The sequence below is a fragment of the Branchiostoma belcheri genome, unplaced genomic scaffold, assembly GCF_001625305.1.
Source record: "Branchiostoma belcheri isolate BF01 breed outbred unplaced genomic scaffold, Haploidv18h27 scaffold89, whole genome shotgun sequence".
NCBI lineage: Eukaryota > Metazoa > Chordata > Leptocardii > Amphioxiformes > Branchiostomatidae > Branchiostoma > Branchiostoma belcheri.
The window spans coordinates 897,900-914,785 of record NW_017804564.1 but is presented as its reverse complement, the minus strand read 5'-3'; the positions used below and the strand labels follow the sequence as shown (position 1 = coordinate 914,785).

The 16,886-nt window shown below is 43.5% G+C and overlaps 3 protein-coding genes across 3 annotated transcripts in view; all 3 read right to left on the bottom strand.

Moving 5' to 3' along the window:
- Positions 1 to 105: 105 nt before the first annotated feature.
- LOC109487477 lies at positions 106 to 10,083 on the bottom strand. Its single transcript, XM_019791467.1, has 17 exons — positions 10,010 to 10,083; positions 9,449 to 9,602; positions 8,880 to 9,001; positions 8,152 to 8,294; positions 7,476 to 7,726; positions 6,881 to 7,038; positions 6,644 to 6,671; positions 6,165 to 6,389; positions 5,399 to 5,520; positions 4,759 to 4,901; positions 4,125 to 4,266; positions 3,478 to 3,607; positions 2,833 to 2,987; positions 2,581 to 2,608; positions 2,152 to 2,376; positions 1,576 to 1,691; positions 106 to 1,105 (listed from the first exon to the last, which is right to left on the bottom strand). Exons 1-17 carry the CDS (start codon positions 10,052 to 10,054, stop codon positions 950 to 952), a joined length of 2,343 nt encoding a protein of 780 aa, XP_019647026.1. The 5' UTR covers positions 10,055 to 10,083; the 3' UTR covers positions 106 to 949.
- On the bottom strand, positions 10,084 to 14,007 carry LOC109487476. Its single transcript, XM_019791466.1, has 10 exons — positions 13,979 to 14,007; positions 13,839 to 13,867; positions 13,372 to 13,602; positions 12,773 to 12,894; positions 12,334 to 12,476; positions 11,876 to 12,035; positions 11,348 to 11,465; positions 10,757 to 10,905; positions 10,279 to 10,302; positions 10,084 to 10,089 (listed from the first exon to the last, which is right to left on the bottom strand). Exons 1-10 carry the CDS (start codon positions 14,005 to 14,007, stop codon positions 10,084 to 10,086), a joined length of 1,011 nt encoding a protein of 336 aa, XP_019647025.1.
- A 78-nt stretch (positions 14,008 to 14,085) lies between these two features.
- Positions 14,086 to 16,886, bottom strand: part of LOC109487475 — a 46,515-nt gene continuing 43,714 nt past the window's right edge. Inside the window, exons 61-66 of the mRNA XM_019791465.1 lie at positions 16,738 to 16,765; positions 16,222 to 16,446; positions 15,722 to 15,843; positions 15,371 to 15,513; positions 14,669 to 14,904; positions 14,086 to 14,393 (exon numbers count right to left, since the gene is read on the bottom strand). Coding sequence (XP_019647024.1) covers positions 14,101 to 14,393; positions 14,669 to 14,904; positions 15,371 to 15,513; positions 15,722 to 15,843; positions 16,222 to 16,446; positions 16,738 to 16,765 — 1,047 coding nt within the window. The 3' untranslated portion in view covers positions 14,086 to 14,100. The remainder of the gene's footprint in view (positions 14,394 to 14,668; positions 14,905 to 15,370; positions 15,514 to 15,721; positions 15,844 to 16,221; positions 16,447 to 16,737; positions 16,766 to 16,886) is intronic.

Here is a 16,886-nt window from a genome sequence, read left to right as displayed (position 1 = left end):
CGGTCGGCAAACTGTTCTCTCCAGCCGACCAGCCTTGGCATGCTGTCTCTCTATTTGGCCGATTTCTACTCTTTTCAGCCGCCTCCCGAAGCCTGGTAGATCGAGGCTACGTTACATCCGCTCCAAGCTACCTTTGCTTTGTCTTCAAAGAGAGAGTACTGCTTTGATGGCTGGATTCCAGGCTAAGGCAACACTCTTTCAAAAACAAATCTTGAAGACATCACATGAAATATTCTAGTCTGATCATCTATATACTACGATGCTATCTCCTTAACGAAACATAATCTTGAAGGCATAATCGGCACCGGCCTTAAAGGAACTGGCCTCAACTGATTGCTCTAAACTCTAAGCAGACGTGGGGTTCTGTGTCGTTCTTTTGAGTCATTTTGCTCTTTCTGTGCCGCTTTCAAGTATGGTGAAGTGCTCACTGAGAAAATGCATTACTTTTAAATACGTATTTTCATCAGGTTCGTGAATGATTGAATATCAATGTTTCTTATTCACAATCACTTGTTTGACAAGAGCCGACGTTTCGATGACCGTCTGTCATCTTCATCAGGACAATTATGACTGGTTCACTGAAGCTTAAGTGCACAAAGAGCCATTCACTGTAGCCCTGATGAAGATGACAGACGGTCATCGAAACGTCTGGCTCTTGTAAACAAGTGGTTGTGAATTTCGTTGCATCATTTGAAAGCTGTAAAAAAGAGCACAAACACTCAACACTAAACACACACGTCTGCCTTTAGAGCCTTGCTTCCTCTTAGATTAGTAACAACAGAATCAAACATTACATTTTGCCATCACCTAAACATCATCTCAACATATGGCAGAAACAAACACATGAACGAACACATGAACTTACAAACAGTTAAACGCAAAAGTTATCTTTTAAACTAAAACTAGTGAAACCCCCTTTCTTCTCATTATGAGCAGATGTGTTTAGTGTTTAGTTCTGTATGAGCAGCTGTCTTTCGTACTCTTTGAATGTGGCCACGCTGTGAACTCTGACCTCGATGGTGTCAACGAACTCTTGGAATTGTGGGAGTTTGTACAGGAACCGATCTACGGCCTCGTTTCGCTCCGAGGAAAACACGATAACCATCTGTAGGGAAACAACAACACAACATTATTCACAGTGTAAACAAGTAAAAATCTATTGTTCCCAGAAAAGATAATATGTAGTATATTACCTGTTTACGGCAAGTGGTACAGAGAAATGGTGTTCATTTCTGACATTGGGTAGCAAGGAACAAGCAGGAGCTACTTGACTAATTTGCACCATTCTTGTCTTGACTTGTCTAACTTTTGTTTCCTTTTAGAACACTCACTCACTCACTCACTCACTCACTATCCAGGATTTGATTTCAGACTTTCATAAAATTTGTCTTAACTTATTTGCATATCAATCAATAATTGGTACTTATAAACCAGCTTTTCTGAAAACTCTCCAGAATTCACTGACGAAAGATAGTGGATGATACCTGCAACGTCTGACCGTTTCCAAATCATATCCAGGTGTTTGGGGAACTGGTTCTGAAACAGCAAGTGTAACTAATATGTAATTGTACTCACTCTTGTGCTTCCTACGACCTTGTAGGGCTGGAAGTAGTCAGCTGTGTCTGTGTCTCGCTGCGACAGGAACTCCGCGTCTTCTACCCACTTAGACACAAGCTCCTTCATCGACACGCCTTCAACACAACAAATACAAGCGTAAAATTAGAAACAAGCGTCACAGCTAGTGCTGTGTACCTAAACCCACGTTCAGGTCCGGGTCCAGATTCAAGACTTAACTCACAGCATATACAAAATACGGAACTTCTCAGAGAACATGTCCCAATGGAAAATGGGGCATCTTTACGGCAAAATTTTGTAGCAAGCACTGCACTACCAGAGTTTAAAAGCAAGAGGCTGACACTGGACGATGCGCAATGGCAATGTTTTCTTCATTTTGCAGCACAAATTTTTGACTGAAGATTTAGAACAAAAAGGCATGCATGTCATCCATAAAATTAAATCAGTATGGCCCAAGTAACATTTTCTCACCCGTGCTTTTGGCACGGATGTCTATGTGGAACATCCACTAGCTATAGGTAACGTGTTTTTGACATGGATGTCTATGTGTATATCTAAAAGGTAACCTCTCCTCACCCGTGTTTTTAGCATTAATGTCGATGTGGTACATCCACTCGCTCTGCCTGCCTCCGAACGCCTTCAGCACGTCCATGTCGTCCACCCCGCCCGTGGTCGCCAGGAAGGCGTGGTAGTGCGCCAGCGGCGTGGTTCTGACCGTCATGCGGGCAGCCAGCGCGGGCTCGGTCCGCCAGTAGTTGTACAGCAGCGTGCTCACCATGTCGGGCGACGAGACATTCACGTCTGGGGAGAAATGTGCACAATTTTATTTATTTTCACATCATCATATAATGATATAACCAATTATTTATTTATTGTCGTGTCCAAAAATACAATACATCCTTACTTTCCCACTATTCCTCTTCAGGAGAAAAAACATTTTACCACTGAAATCAAAGAACCCAAATATTATAGACGAAGTGGGTACATTTTATGTAATATACTCACATATAAGGTATTTCGGTTCAGCATCCACCTGTAAAAGATAAATAGTATGTCTTAAGCATTCTGTTAATGTACAAAAGTCCATTGTAAGTCATACACAATGTTTATGCAAATTTGAATCCGAATTCGCCTAACGCCAGCCGACCAACTCTTAACCATGGTTGGTGGGCATTCGGTTAGCAATCGGGAGGTCAAATTTGTGAGTGAATGTGTGGCATAATATCATGCAGGGGCGTCAAGAACGAAATGCCGTACCTTCAGCATGTGTATAATGGAGTCCCTCGGGTTCTTGAGTGTCTCTGAGAAGGAGTACTGCAGGGTCTGCCCGATGTGAACCACGCCCTCGTCATACGCTGCCGAAGGGACGACTGAGATCTCTAACAGGTACAGGAACCCGCTGTACTGGATATCTGATGGGGAGAGGGCATTGCAGTTACAGATTACACTGGAAACTAAACCCTGAAAATCATCTATCATATTGAATACTTCCCAAGCTTTAACGACACCATGTTGGAACCCTTGTATGATTTAAGAAGTCAACAGTGACCTTAGCATTAGATAAATGGACAGAAATCTAAACTGCAGAGTTATCATCAAACTCTGTATATATATATATATACAGAGTTTAATGATAACTCTGCAGTTTAGATTTCTGTCCATTTATCTAATGCTAAGGTCACATATGTGTGTGTGTGTGTGTGTGTGTATAGTTTGGCTAACAACTGGCAGGCCACGGGCTGAATTGTGTGTTCTTACATACAGACATACATACATTTGTAAGGAAATAAAACTACAAGTTGCACAATGCTATATCAGTCTAAAACTATGATTTACACATCCAATTGTTAACTTATTAATCAATATCTATGGTATGTTATGAAGTAGTCTATATCTATGTACCTCCACATGGTGGAGTGCCGATGACGTCGATAGCTCTCTGCTGTTTGCAGGCCTGCACCTCTAACGCACACGGGCTCGAGTACTCCTTTCCGTCTGAGCCGCACACAGGCGCCGAGTCCACGTGGCACACCTGGGATGAGAGATGAAAGGAAAGGAAAGAAAAGAAAAGTGACCTCAAACTAGTTTTAACTCACTAAGACTGAAGAAGAAGAAGGCAGGCGCCATGTACAGTACGTCGGTGAAGGCTAGACATCCAGGTAATAAAGTTACTGACTAAATTTCCAAAATCATATCAAGTTGCTTAAGTAACTGTTTTGGCGCTATGTACAGTATTTACAGGTTCATTGTACCGGAGAAATTCCCTTGGCTCTTTTTGACAAGCATAATGGCTTAACGTCCCGTCCTAAGAACTGTGACCCTTTCCAGTAGCGTGCATGTCTCGTGAGTGACAACAGCTGGGATTCGAACTCCCAACCTCTTACCAGAGGCAGGATCGCTAACCACTGGACTACAATTTAATCTGTGATATAAATGGCTTTTGTTTTGGACTTTCCCCCCAAGGCACATTGAGGCACATTTCCGCCCTCAGGCGATATGTACTAGTATCCCCTTACCAGGTGAAATAAATAAACAATCAAACACATTACCTCGCTGCACTTGCACTGTCCGGATCTGTCCCTGGTGCCGCCGTAGCGACACCTGCCGCCGTTGTTGTTGTTGTAGCCGCTGACCTGGTGCTCCCCGTACGCCGTGGACGCAGAGATGGCGGCCGGCGCCCCGTTCCTCTCTCTGCACCGGGATACAAGAAGTAATTTAATCGTCACTAATTCTCTATCTTTACAGAGGATATCAGGTTTCCCAAAATGTCACTGGTTCACCAGTGACATGAAATAAGCACGTCGGTAGAACGTACTGCGTCTGTGCGAAACCCTGATTTTTCACGGTTTTCGTTGGCTGTTTGGTCAACGTTGCCTGTTGCAGACAACAACTTTTCCAACGCAACATCTGGAAACTGCAGACGGGATGTTAACCTTATATACCATATTACGACCGTATTTGAGACGTTCTGCCAATGCGCGCAACATGCAATACACTATACATTAAGTGTTTCTCGCAGGTGCAGTACGTTCTGCCGACGTGCTCCTGAAATATATTTTAATTAGAGACACCATTTTTGGCCCAACAGACAAAAAAAGCTTCTAAATCTGTGCAAATATTCCACAAGAAGGACCTTAAAATTTACATTTCTTAAAGACATGAAATATATCTTGAGACACTCACTCGATCTGTTCCTCGACGTCGTCGAACATCGCCACGCCCCTGACCGTGACCTGCAGACGGTCCCCGAACTGCTTGAAGCGCGGCAGGCGGCTCAAGTGCGTGTCGATGAACTCATTACTGGGCGCCGACATCAGGATCATATCCTATAACATGAAACATGAGTTTAACACCTGAAATAACCTGGTATTCAGTCCATTGATGTTTGGGTGGATTTTCTTCGGGACTGCTGAAGCTCTTCCCCGCTTGCTTCACGTCACCAGTTCCTCGGTATACGATTTTTACGAAGGGGGATTGATTAAAAAAGAGTCCTTAGTCAGACCCCTTAGACATAGCTTTAGACATAGCTATAGCTTTAGACAACTATTATCATGTAGATTTTAGTTATCTTATACTCTGTTTCACTGTTATTTTATGTTTTTTTAATTTGAAATTAGTCCCCGGGCACGAATTTGCAATAAACTTCTCATTATTGACTTTCTTTTGTCATGGGGCTAACTAGAAAGGCCAACATTTGCTCAGGAGCAAATGGCTTCGCCACGTCCCCCGTATGTTCAGACATGTTTTGTTTATGTCTCAAAGACTTTGACAGCATGCTCAGTCATAAATGCTAACTTCCTTATTTGTACATCACATAACTGACCCTGAGGCTCCCCACGACCTTGAAGGGATGCAGGAGAGAGGAGGATTCTGGGTAAGGTCGGTTAGCGGCCAGGGCCTTGGCGTCATCGGCGATGGTGGTGTATATTCTCTCCATGTTCAGGTCTGGAGAAACACAAGTTCACACAAACACATTATTAGAACCAAAGTTTAAACTAGAAAGGTAACATTTCCAAAGCAAGTGTATAATGTTTACCTTCGCATATGGTCTGCTCTGTTAATTATTACTCAAACACATTTCGTATATATGTGACAGGAGTTTAAATCCCTCCTGCTATAAAATTGCAACATGATGTAACCCAACACTAGTTACCCTGGTGACAGACGTCTGGCTCAGGCTATTGACTTTTTTGTTTGGAGAAGAAGACGAGGAGGAAGAAGAAACAGAGCAAAAACAATGTAGAAGGTAAACATAATCAAGAAAGCCACTGTGACATTCGTCAGACCATCTATCAAAATAAGTAAATTTCCTCTATTTGAGGAAAATAAAGGTAAGACTAGAGAGAGCTAAATATTAGACTTCCCATCCTTAAAAAGGACATAAGGAAAGTGCACACTGCAGAGACACATACTTGAACAAACAAGCATACTTGAATAAACTTAATTTCCTTGAAGTAATAGATGCAATCATAGAATAATGTTCAGAATTAAGAATTGCATAAAAGTAATCATGGAATAATGTATTTCTAAAGGCCAAATTTAACAGAAAGCTACGGATACTGCATTCATCCACTGCAGTGTTGGCTTACTTGTATCCTCTAAGTGCATATCCACAAGGTACAAGTCTCCACTGCGGACACCGCCGAACTGTTTCAGCGTTTTCTTCTCGCGGACGAGAACTGTCGTCGCCAGGAAAGCCTCGTAGGACGACAGAGGTGTGGTTGTCATGGTTACGTGTTCTGCGGCGTCGGGATACGTCACCAGGTAGTTATGCATCATCAGGTCAAGGGTCGTTGGCACGGAGACGTTTACAACTGAAAAAATCAGAAAAATAGTCAACTTTAAGTTCCTTAAAGATAAAAAAGTATTTTGATGATCACTTTTGTTTGTAACTGTACAAAAATTGGCAATCTAAAATGGAGAAAAATAAGGATTTGTATTTTAAAATACAATGGATTGATGGAATGGAACCACAAACTTAATAATTGAGTCTTTCACTCTAAAGGCTTACTTACAAATATGCAAACTGTTAGAAAGACTAAGAACACAGTGATAAAAATATACTTACATATCAGGAAAGTAGGCTCTCCGTTTACCTGTAGGAAAATATGAATTGGAGATTAGCAGTAGAATACTAAAAAGATTGTATAGTTTTCATGAAACTCTCAATCCCACATTTACTAGACTGTTAAATAGTATAAGAAACTGTATCATGGTAACGGAAAAGATAATCAAATGCTCCCCCTTGTAGAACATGCTGGAACTGCACACATATAAGCCATAACCAGCCCATATGTACACTCACCAGCAGCATGTAGAGGATGCTGTCCTCCGGTTCCTTCAGGGTAGTGCTGAAGGAGTCGCGGAGCTGTTTGCCGTACTCGATTACAGATGTGCTGTCCGTGACCTTCACTGTGACATTCAGCTGGTACAGGTACCCGCTGTACACCACGCTGTTATCTGCTGGACGGGCAGACGACAGTTTGTTTACAAAAAGAAAAGAAAACTACTACTTTCTCATTTTCAGAAATACTGTTTCGTTTAATTGTTCTTGATTCTTGTAACTACCCAAAATTTTGGGAAAAGTGGGACATTACGTATTCCACGGTTTACAAAGAGAGGTTAAACCCTTCAGACATAGTTTTAGGCATAGCTATAGTTTTAGAAAATTACCTTTAATCATGTAGATTATGAGGTTATTTTGTACTCTGTTTCAATGCTTTTTGATCTTTTTTATTTGCTATTAGCCTTTGGACACGCATTTGCAATAAACTTATCATTATCATTTTATCTCCTGTGATCCGACTTGCACATGGTGGTGCCCCTACACAACGTAAAAGAAACCCCCTATATCCTATACTTTACCAACGATAGAAATTTTCAATCTCCTGTCATCTCACCTCCACACGGCGGAGACCCGATGTTGTCTATGGTCTGCTGCCTCTCGCAGGAGTCGAATCGCAGCATGCAGGCGTTGGCGTACTCCCTGCCATTGGACCCGCACACGGGGCGGCGGTCCCGCGGGCAGGCGATGTTACAGCGGCAGCGCCCCGTCAGCGGGTCGGTCAGACCTCCGTACCGGCACGACGACGTGGCGACGCTCGCGCGGTCTCTGTCAGGCAGGCCGGGACCAGGGCTGGGCACACCACTCCTGAACAAACAACAGTTGTTTGTATCAATCATCTTTGTTTTTTATCACTTTGTGTTACATATGTATTATCATATGTATTTCCTTTATATTGGGTTCATTTTTGTTCAATATGAATCAAATTTATCCCCTCATTATGTGTCAGAGGGAGCTTTAAAATGAGTCTTAGAAGTTAGATACTTGGGTGCGCTACCACTAATGTGCTGTACTACTAGTAGGTATTAGTCTCTGTTTTTTGGATTAAAAAAATAGTCTCCGTTTATATTTACTTGCAGACCCCCCAAACCATTTTCTTTATATACAACTTTGGGCAGTTTTGTAACAGCTTACGGGATCTGACAACTGCCGTTTTCTAATATGAATTCAGATGTTAAGAATTCGTTTTGGGATAAAATTCGTTATCGGGATAAAAGCTGTTGAAAACTTACAGAAGTTGGCGCTCGTATTCGTCGAAGGGAACGATGCTCTTGACCGCCACGTCTATCGCGTCTGCGTACTCGCTGATCATCGGGAACTGGTTCAGGTTCCTGTCCACTGCCTCGTTACCAGGCCACGATACTAGCAGGAACGTCTGAAAGAAAAGAAATAAACCTTAAGGAATCAGGATACAGGAGTTATCTTTTACACAACCAAGGTAGTCCAACCTTGCTTGGACAACAGCGCTACCTACATCGGCTACATATAGCGTCGAGAAGCAGAACTCCAGTCAGAAGCTCTGAGGAGGGTGATACCGAAACGTAAGCAAGGTGAGACTATCTTGGTTGCGTAAAAGAAAACCCCTGTATCCTATACTATACCAACCTGATGAAACTGTTTTCTGAAGTCAAGTAATCATTTCATAAAACAATAGTTAAAGTATGAGGGACAACATAAAGCATGTAGAGCAAAAATAGATTACAATAACTGTGTCTGTCCTTGGTGCTGAACGCCATCCGCAGACAGGGGGTATATGTGGACTGTGTGTAACTCAGAATCTGATAGAGTCAACCTCTGCACGGAAATAGAAAACTTGTGAAAAGATTCAGTTAATCATTTAGTCATGTAATCATTTATAAATAGTGCCATATGACTATTTTCTGGCGTTTGTTGATAACGGAACGAAAACAGCATGAACACTGAGTGACGTTTGGACACAAACTAGTGTTGGCAAACTTACCCTGGTGCTGCCCAGTACTTTGTACGGCATCATGAAGTTGGTCGATGCTGGGTTGGCCCCATCAGTTGATAGTCGTTTCCAGTACTCTCCCCATTTCTCAAGCAGATTGTCAAGGTTGGCACCTGGAAATGCATAATAAAGGTTTCATGAAAAGGAAAATAATACGTACAATGTAAAAAAAGTATACAGCAATCACCCCTACAGTTTTAAGTTGAAGAGTGGTTGTCTGTGATCTAAAAGTTTTACGATCTTATACATTCGCGAAATGATGTTAACCTTTACAGCTGATGAATTGAAAATGTTTTTCATTGGATTTGCAAATGAAATCCTCATTTGAATGAATTATGCCATTTGATCATACTATTAACCCAACGACAGTCTTACCTTTACGCAGATTGTAGCATTATCAAACCCTATCTACGTACCAAATATCAAGACGATCTATCTATATAGTAAGCCCTGTCGAGTTTAGACACGCACACACGAACGCTGCCAAAAACATAACATTCCTGGCGAAGGTAACAGAGATTATGTAGGCTTTGATTCCCTTTTTGATACTAAACCCTCACCTCGTTCGTACGTGTCGTGTGGATAGATGTCCACAAAGTAGAGTTCCCCGTCGTGCACGCCGCCGAAGTTGGCGAAGTCGCGGTACTCGGACAGTCCGACGGTCTGTGCCAGGAACATGCGGTAGTCCACCAACGTCCACGGGAACACGGTCACCTGTAAGCGGGGCCAGATGTTTTAGAACCTCGGGTTTATTGAATGCTGCTAGAGAGACTGACAACAGGACTGAAGAACACGCTGAGGAGTGGCCAGTTTACACACGCACAAGAGGCTCTTCTATCTGTGACTGCTTTCTCTCAACTTCTGTCTCTGAACCCCTGTCTCTCAACAAACAGGAATATGAAGTTGACAGACATCATCAAAAGAGTGGTTTTACATAATTATCTGTCATCCAAGTGTGACTAATGTAGTTTACATTTAAAACAAACCGTAAAGTGAGACTCATGGTAGGATTTCAGTGCAAAGTCATCTAACACTTCAACTCTAATCCCGAAAGACCAACAAAATACTGTTTAAAAATATTATCATTGCTTTTCATGTGCTTTTCTGCCCTGCTTACACACCTGCTCCGCGTCTTCCGGGTAACGGCTCTGGAAGTTCGCTGTCATCTGATCGAAGACGGTCGGAATGCTGAGGTTCAGGTCTGTAAAAGACAGTTAAGGATACTATTAAATTGTAGGTCATGATATATTGAGAGAACTGTTACATTTCATCAAGGAGGTTTAACTTGTCACTCATGCTAACGATGTCAAATTTGTAAAATGTATTCAGTTAGACATCAATGTGATAAAAAAAGAGGAATATGTCTTCGAATTGTTTCATACTTACAGACTTGGAACGTTGGCTCTCCATTCACCTAAAGAAAAAAAAGAGTAAGGAAGAAACAAACGGGCATCTTTGATTATAAGTAAGTATATATTACTTATAAGTTAAATAAATCTACTTTTAATTCAATGTCCCAAATCAGATGGTTCCTGTTATACATAGATAAATTTCTTGTCGACCTCCTGCATGAAAATAATCAAGGTTTCTAGAGGTTCGTCAGATATTTGGCACATCTAAGACCTCCAGACTTATTGGTATACGGAGCCTACCACCAGGACTTTCAAAACCTCAGACCTAGAGGAAGACCCCCCCCCCCCAAAAAAAAAAAGATGGCCGGACAAAATAGTTAATGATACCGGATGGTCCCTCAAGGTTGCAGAACAAAAGGCTAATGACCGTGCTGCTTTGAGGTAAAAAATGAAGAGGAGCATGGGGCCAGTTCTGGCCTAAGCATTTGGCAAGTAAGTAAGATGCATACAGTTCACCTTCATCATGTAGAGCAGCTGGTCCCGTGGATCCTGCAGCGCCTGTTGGAAGGAGTCCCGGATGTTCCTGCCGATCTGCAGAGTGGAGCGCTCCGCTGTCGGCCGGACGCTGATCTCCAACATGTACAGGAAACCGCTGTACTTCATACCTGGGGAGTTTTAGTTAAAAAAAAACATTGATTATCATATAGGCAGATGTAGCTGGCTGATTAATGAAAAGGCGCCATTATTTCTCCATAATTACAGATCATTGATCTCCTTAATGTCCACGTTTTGAAATGTTAACATTCCATACATGTACTTGATTTAAAACTATCATAGGATGCATTTTCTGCTACTTCGCTTACATCCTGTGATTCCAAATTAGCATTTCATGTCAGATTCGCATAGCAACATAGTTATTGAACAGGAATGACTTCTATAATTGACTGAGGAGAAAATGTCAATCTAAGGATTACATATTGAGTCCTATATCTGATTGGCAGAAGCATATTTGCCAATCAGAGCTAGAAGAGCTGGAAGAAGAAGTTAGGCCTTTTAACACAGTGTAGTTTTGGGACATTATAAGCTTAAATGAAAGCTTCCACCCACCCCCGCAGGGCGGTTGTCCAAGCGCGTCGATGGTTTTCTGCTGCCTGCAGGCCGCGACCTGCAGCTGGCACAGGTTATCGTACTCCTCCCCGTCCGACCCGCACACCGGGTCCACCTCCTGGGAACACCAAGAAGGACTTGATTGCACGTCAATTAGTGCTGTGTACCTTAACCCACATTTAGGTTCAGGTCCGGATTCAAGTCCAGAGGTTTAGGTTCAGTTCCGGACTCCTAAGTTCGGACCTTAACCCATGGCATATACAAAATTGCATGTTGGCAACACAATTGCAATGGACAAAACTTTGACGATGCCCGATGGCAATGTTTTCTTCATCTGCTGCACAGATTTTGCAATCTATGGAAGGTCTTGCGTGGTTTGGAAAGAAAAGGGGTATGTTTGTTTGTAATAAGTCCGTAATACGTTTTGACTTTTAGTTTTTTTTTCCGAAACCGGTCTAGCGAACTGGTACACAACACTATAACAAAGTGGAATTCATTTTCAATATGCTTTGGATAAAATGGACAAACCTGGGAACACGTGTCTGCACAGAAGCACTTCCCTGTGAGCGGGTTCCTCACGCCGCCGTAGCGGCAGATGCCGCTGGTTCGCGCCGAGCGGGACCCGGCCGTGCGAGGGCGGGACGAGTCCACCAGCGGGCAGGGGGCCAGGCGGTGGTCCGGCTGGTAACTGGGAAATAGAACAAGACTGGCAATGAAAACATACATTGCCATGGCGACGGTGGTTGCACTGCCATGATTTCATGACTTTGAGGAAGACTTGGTACCTGTCCAGACAGATACAGTGCACTCCTCCCCTGAGTGTATAGTGAACGAGACCCCGGGTCACAGAAAGTAGGGCCATCCGGGGCAGAGAGGCCTTCCCAAAGGTTTCCAGGAATGTGGGCATAGCGAAAGCTCCAGCTATATAGGTGAAAGAACGTCTTAAACAAAGTCTTAACTCCAAACAACAGGTACAAAAGCCTTACTGTATCTCCTGTTCGTACTCGCTGAACGGCAGGACGTTGAAGGCCCAGACCTCGATAGCGTCGCTGTACGCCTGGAAGCGCGGCAGGGTGTACAGCCGCCGGTCCATCGCAGCGTTACTGGCGCTGGAGACAAGGAAGACGCCCTGCAAACAACAGAAGTATGTTATATCTGTATCTGTATCCGTATCAGTATAGCCGGTATAACCGCCATTTGGCGAAACAAACCAGCTTCGCAGGCACTCAGTGCGGCGGCAGCTAACACTCAGACTGATATTTGCAGGCTTGACTGTTTCTTGTTCTTTTCTGGGCTGGTATCAGATACTTAGTGGCTGGTACGTCCACAAGTTATACTATGTAGAAGATAAACTCTGTAAGGTCTGTAACTGTGATGGCGTAGAGGATGAAATACATTTTGAAGGGAAACTGAACAGAAACTGACCCGCGTTTTTCCCACGACCTTGAAGGGATGGATGAAGTTGTCCTTGGCGGGATCTTCCCGTTCCTCGGCCGTCTGCTGCAGTTCCTTCACCCACTCCTCAGACAGCTTACTCAGGCTCACGTCTAAACACAATTATTATGGAACATTTTGTTTGTTTCGCATAACTCGTAAAGCGTCTTTTTAGGTGTAACTCACCCGTTTTGTACATGTAAGTACACGCAGCTTAAGACCAGACTGTAACGTAAGGTTTAAACCACGCACACCGGGAAGGGCCTCTACTCTTTTCGATAAGTGCAGTGGGTTCTTTAACGTGCGTGGGCGGACCTAGCCTCGCGACAACGCAAGGAGGCTGGGGAGGCCAAAAGATCTGCACAAATCTCGACCTAGTCTCGTGTTCTCGCGAGATTAAGTCACTCCGTGATCAAGATATACAGTAGACGTCAAAGATTTGGAGGTACTTGTTTTACCTTAATTCATAAAATGTTCCTGATTGAAGAGTATTGTACTAACTGTGATATACACGTGACGGATGAATGTCTTCTATGATAACTTTGTCTTCAGACGTGGTTTGAGACTTAAAGCAGGTTTGTCCGACTCACCTGAGTCCATGACGTGTATTTCCAGCATGTAAAGTTCCCCCCTGTGCACCCCTCCGCGGAACTGCGTCAGGACCTCGCTGTCCTTGATGCCCAAGGTCGTCGCCATGAATGCGTCGTAGTGCGCTAGCGGCGTGATCCTCCAGACGCTGACGTAATCAGCGTCGCCCGGGTACTGCCGCCAGTAGTTATGTAGGAGCAGGTCGATTACGATTGGTGAGGAGACGTTCACATCTGCAACGGGGATACAACACTTGTATGGAATCACCGTAGTTTCCAGGTTTGTATGTACCTTTATGTCTTAATGATTAGCTCAGTAATATTGTGTTCTAAAATATGTCAAAGCAAAAATGCTGGCTGTTTATGGGTTAGAACGTACATGAAAAAATTACATGTCAAACAAGACGCATATCACATTAAATCTTGGCTAAGTCTGAGGCTGAAGAATATGTAACTAAGTGTCCACTTACAGACAAAGTAGAATGGTTCTCCGCCTACCCTGCAAGGAGAAAAAACACAGTTAAATAACATCACAAGCCAAGACATTCTGGATGTCATGATCAGTGCAATGTCCATCGTGTAATGACCTTAAGCATTTAGGAGGTCTGACCTGGCACAGACCCTTATTAGCTGAAACATGTAGATGGTTTGGCCTTGTATCTTTTATCTGGAGCATGTAGAGTGTAGAAGATCTGACCTTGACCATGTAGAAGGTTTGACCTTGAACTGACCTTAAGCATGTAGAAGGTTTGACCTTGCACTGGCCTTAAGCATGTAGAAGGTTTGACCTTGTACTGACCTTGAGCATGTAGAATATTTGACCTTGTACTGACCTTGAGCATGTAGAATATTTGACCTTGCACTGACCTTGAGCATGTAGATGATCTGGTCCGGTTGGCCGGGGCGATTCTGTAGGGTGTTCTGGAAGGCGTCGCGAATGTGATGCCCGACGTCGGCGACGGAAAGATTCCTGGTCGGGGTGACCTCGAATTCCAGCATGTACAGGAAGCCGCTGTAGGCAACAGCTGGACAAGGGAAGGGAAGGGATGTCAGATGACTTCATGTTTAAGCTCAACAGGAGCATCTAACGAGAAGCCAACTTGTATCCACATCAAATTTATACAGAAAAAGAATTACTTGAGGATAAATGGTAATGTAGACAAAAGGCGTTTTCAAGTGCCTTTCCTACGGGCACAAGATCCGTGGCATGGCAGGTTTCGAACCCAGGACCTCTTGGTTCCGAGGCGAACACTCTGCCGTTACGCCATATGTCCCCACGTATTACAAGATTAGTCCTTACGTCCGCAGGGCGGTTTGCCGACGGTGTCGATGACGACGCCCTTCCTGCAGGCCTCCATCTTCAGGAGACAGGGGTTGGAGTACTCGTGCCCGTCCGAGCCGCACACCGGCGCGTACTCACGGGAACATCCCGCCTGGCAGGTGCAGGACCCGCCGCTCGAGTCGCGCCGGGCACCGAACTGGCAGGGGGGGCTGTCGCCGGGGAATGCGGGGAGTCCTGGGGCTGCGTTGGGGAATCTGTGGGAAAAGAACAGAAAAGATGTTTGTCTGAATGATGATTGCTGATCAAGAAGATTGATGTACGATTTGAGCACTCAACATAGTAAGAAGATGCTATCATGAAATTAAAGTTCATCTGTGTAAACTTTACGTGTCTTAAGTTCGACCACGAAAGGTAATATCTTTTGCCGGTACCTTTGACCCAGTGTTGACATCACACTTAAGTCACGTGACAAGCCTCACTGGGTCAGTGTATTGAAGAGGACCAGAGTTACTGGTCAAAACATTTCTTTGTATTGGAACAAAAGTTTGAGCTTTAGGCCTAGGAAGGAGGAAGATAATTTTCAAGTCATACTCATCAAATAGGATGGCCCTATGGATAGGTAATTTACCAGTCCTGATACATATTTTTCAGTTACCAGAATGACATATGTGGTGCCGAGAAGACCAAGGTGTAAGTTTTTTAAAGAAAACAGAAACCTACTTGATTTGCCTGTCGTACTGATCAAACGGTACGACACTCTTCACGTCCATCTCCATTGCGTCACCGTACTTCTGTACATGGGGCATCTGGAACAGCATTCTGTCCAACGCTTCGTTGACTGCAGTCGACATCAGGACAACAGCCTAGAATAGACAGATAACAATAAAGGTGTTTCAAAAATACTTTTGGCGATAATCTGCAAATGCAAATCGAAAATTATTAGATACAAATCACCAGTTAATGGTGACGTCTCTACTATCTGAACATCTCAACTGAGCAGAATTAACCAAACTGAACTATTTCGTATAGAGTTTTTTTAAATACAGTAACCACAGAAGTATGTTTTCTCACCGTTTTGCTGCCCAGGACCTTGAATGGCTGCATCAGACTGGCCTGTTCCGGGTTCTGCCGACCTTCTGCCATCACTTGGAGTGCCTTTTGGAACAGGTTTTGCAACTTATCAAGCTTCTCGCCTGCACAACAAAACAAAAACATCCATTCAACAAGTTGTATGAACCTAGCTATTAATCTGGTCTATTGATCAATCATGAACATTAACAAACATGAACAAAACTGAAGGCTGAATAGTATTCATAGATGTACATTGTTAAAAACGTCCACAGTACACAGTCTTAAAATGGAATTGCGGCAGTTGAATAGTGGCAGTTGAATTAATTGACAACATACGAGAGAACCTCCACCACTTGAACTTAGACAATATCAACCCACAGGACAAAGGCAAGTGGCAGGCTGCCATCAAGCCGCAGTATCAGTGTGCAAGCACGTCTAACCCTCAGAAGACGGGAAATAATATATGATAAACCAGATAGTGAGTGAGTGAGTGAGTGTACCTGAGCCCTTTGTATGCTGTTCCACAAAGTACATCTCTCTCTCCTCCTGACCCCCCAACATGTTGAGAACCCCCTCCTCTGTCACGCCCAGAGTGGAGCGCATGAACGCTGGGTAGTACACCAGCGGCGTGGTCGTCATCGTCATGTTCATGACGTAATCAGGGTCGCTCTGCCACAGGTCGTACATCAGGTGGTCAAGGTCAGTCGGCAAGGTCACGTTCAAGACTGTGGGGGAGGGAAGGAGACAAAAGTCGGGAAATAACAATAAGAAATTCATTTATTTATTTGTGATACCAAAAAGCAAACCTTACAGAAGGTATAAAACTCCCCGAATCGCAAAGAGTTTGGGTAGTACACAAAAATCGCGAAATGAGAATGAGAAATGTATTATTTATTTATTTATTCCGAACAGGTAACTACTATTGATGAAAAGAGACAATGATAAAAGAGGCCATAGATTATTATATTGCAATGTGTAAAAATGACACAATAGTTGAAACAAAGTAGAATACTCACATATAAGGTACCTCGGTTCTCCAACAACCTGGATGGTGGATGATAAAATCCGGAACAAGATTAACAACAACATGGTGATAATGTCAGGAGCTGTTTTTTTAACCACTGATTATGCAAAACAAACTTCTAGGCACCTTCGAATTCGACCC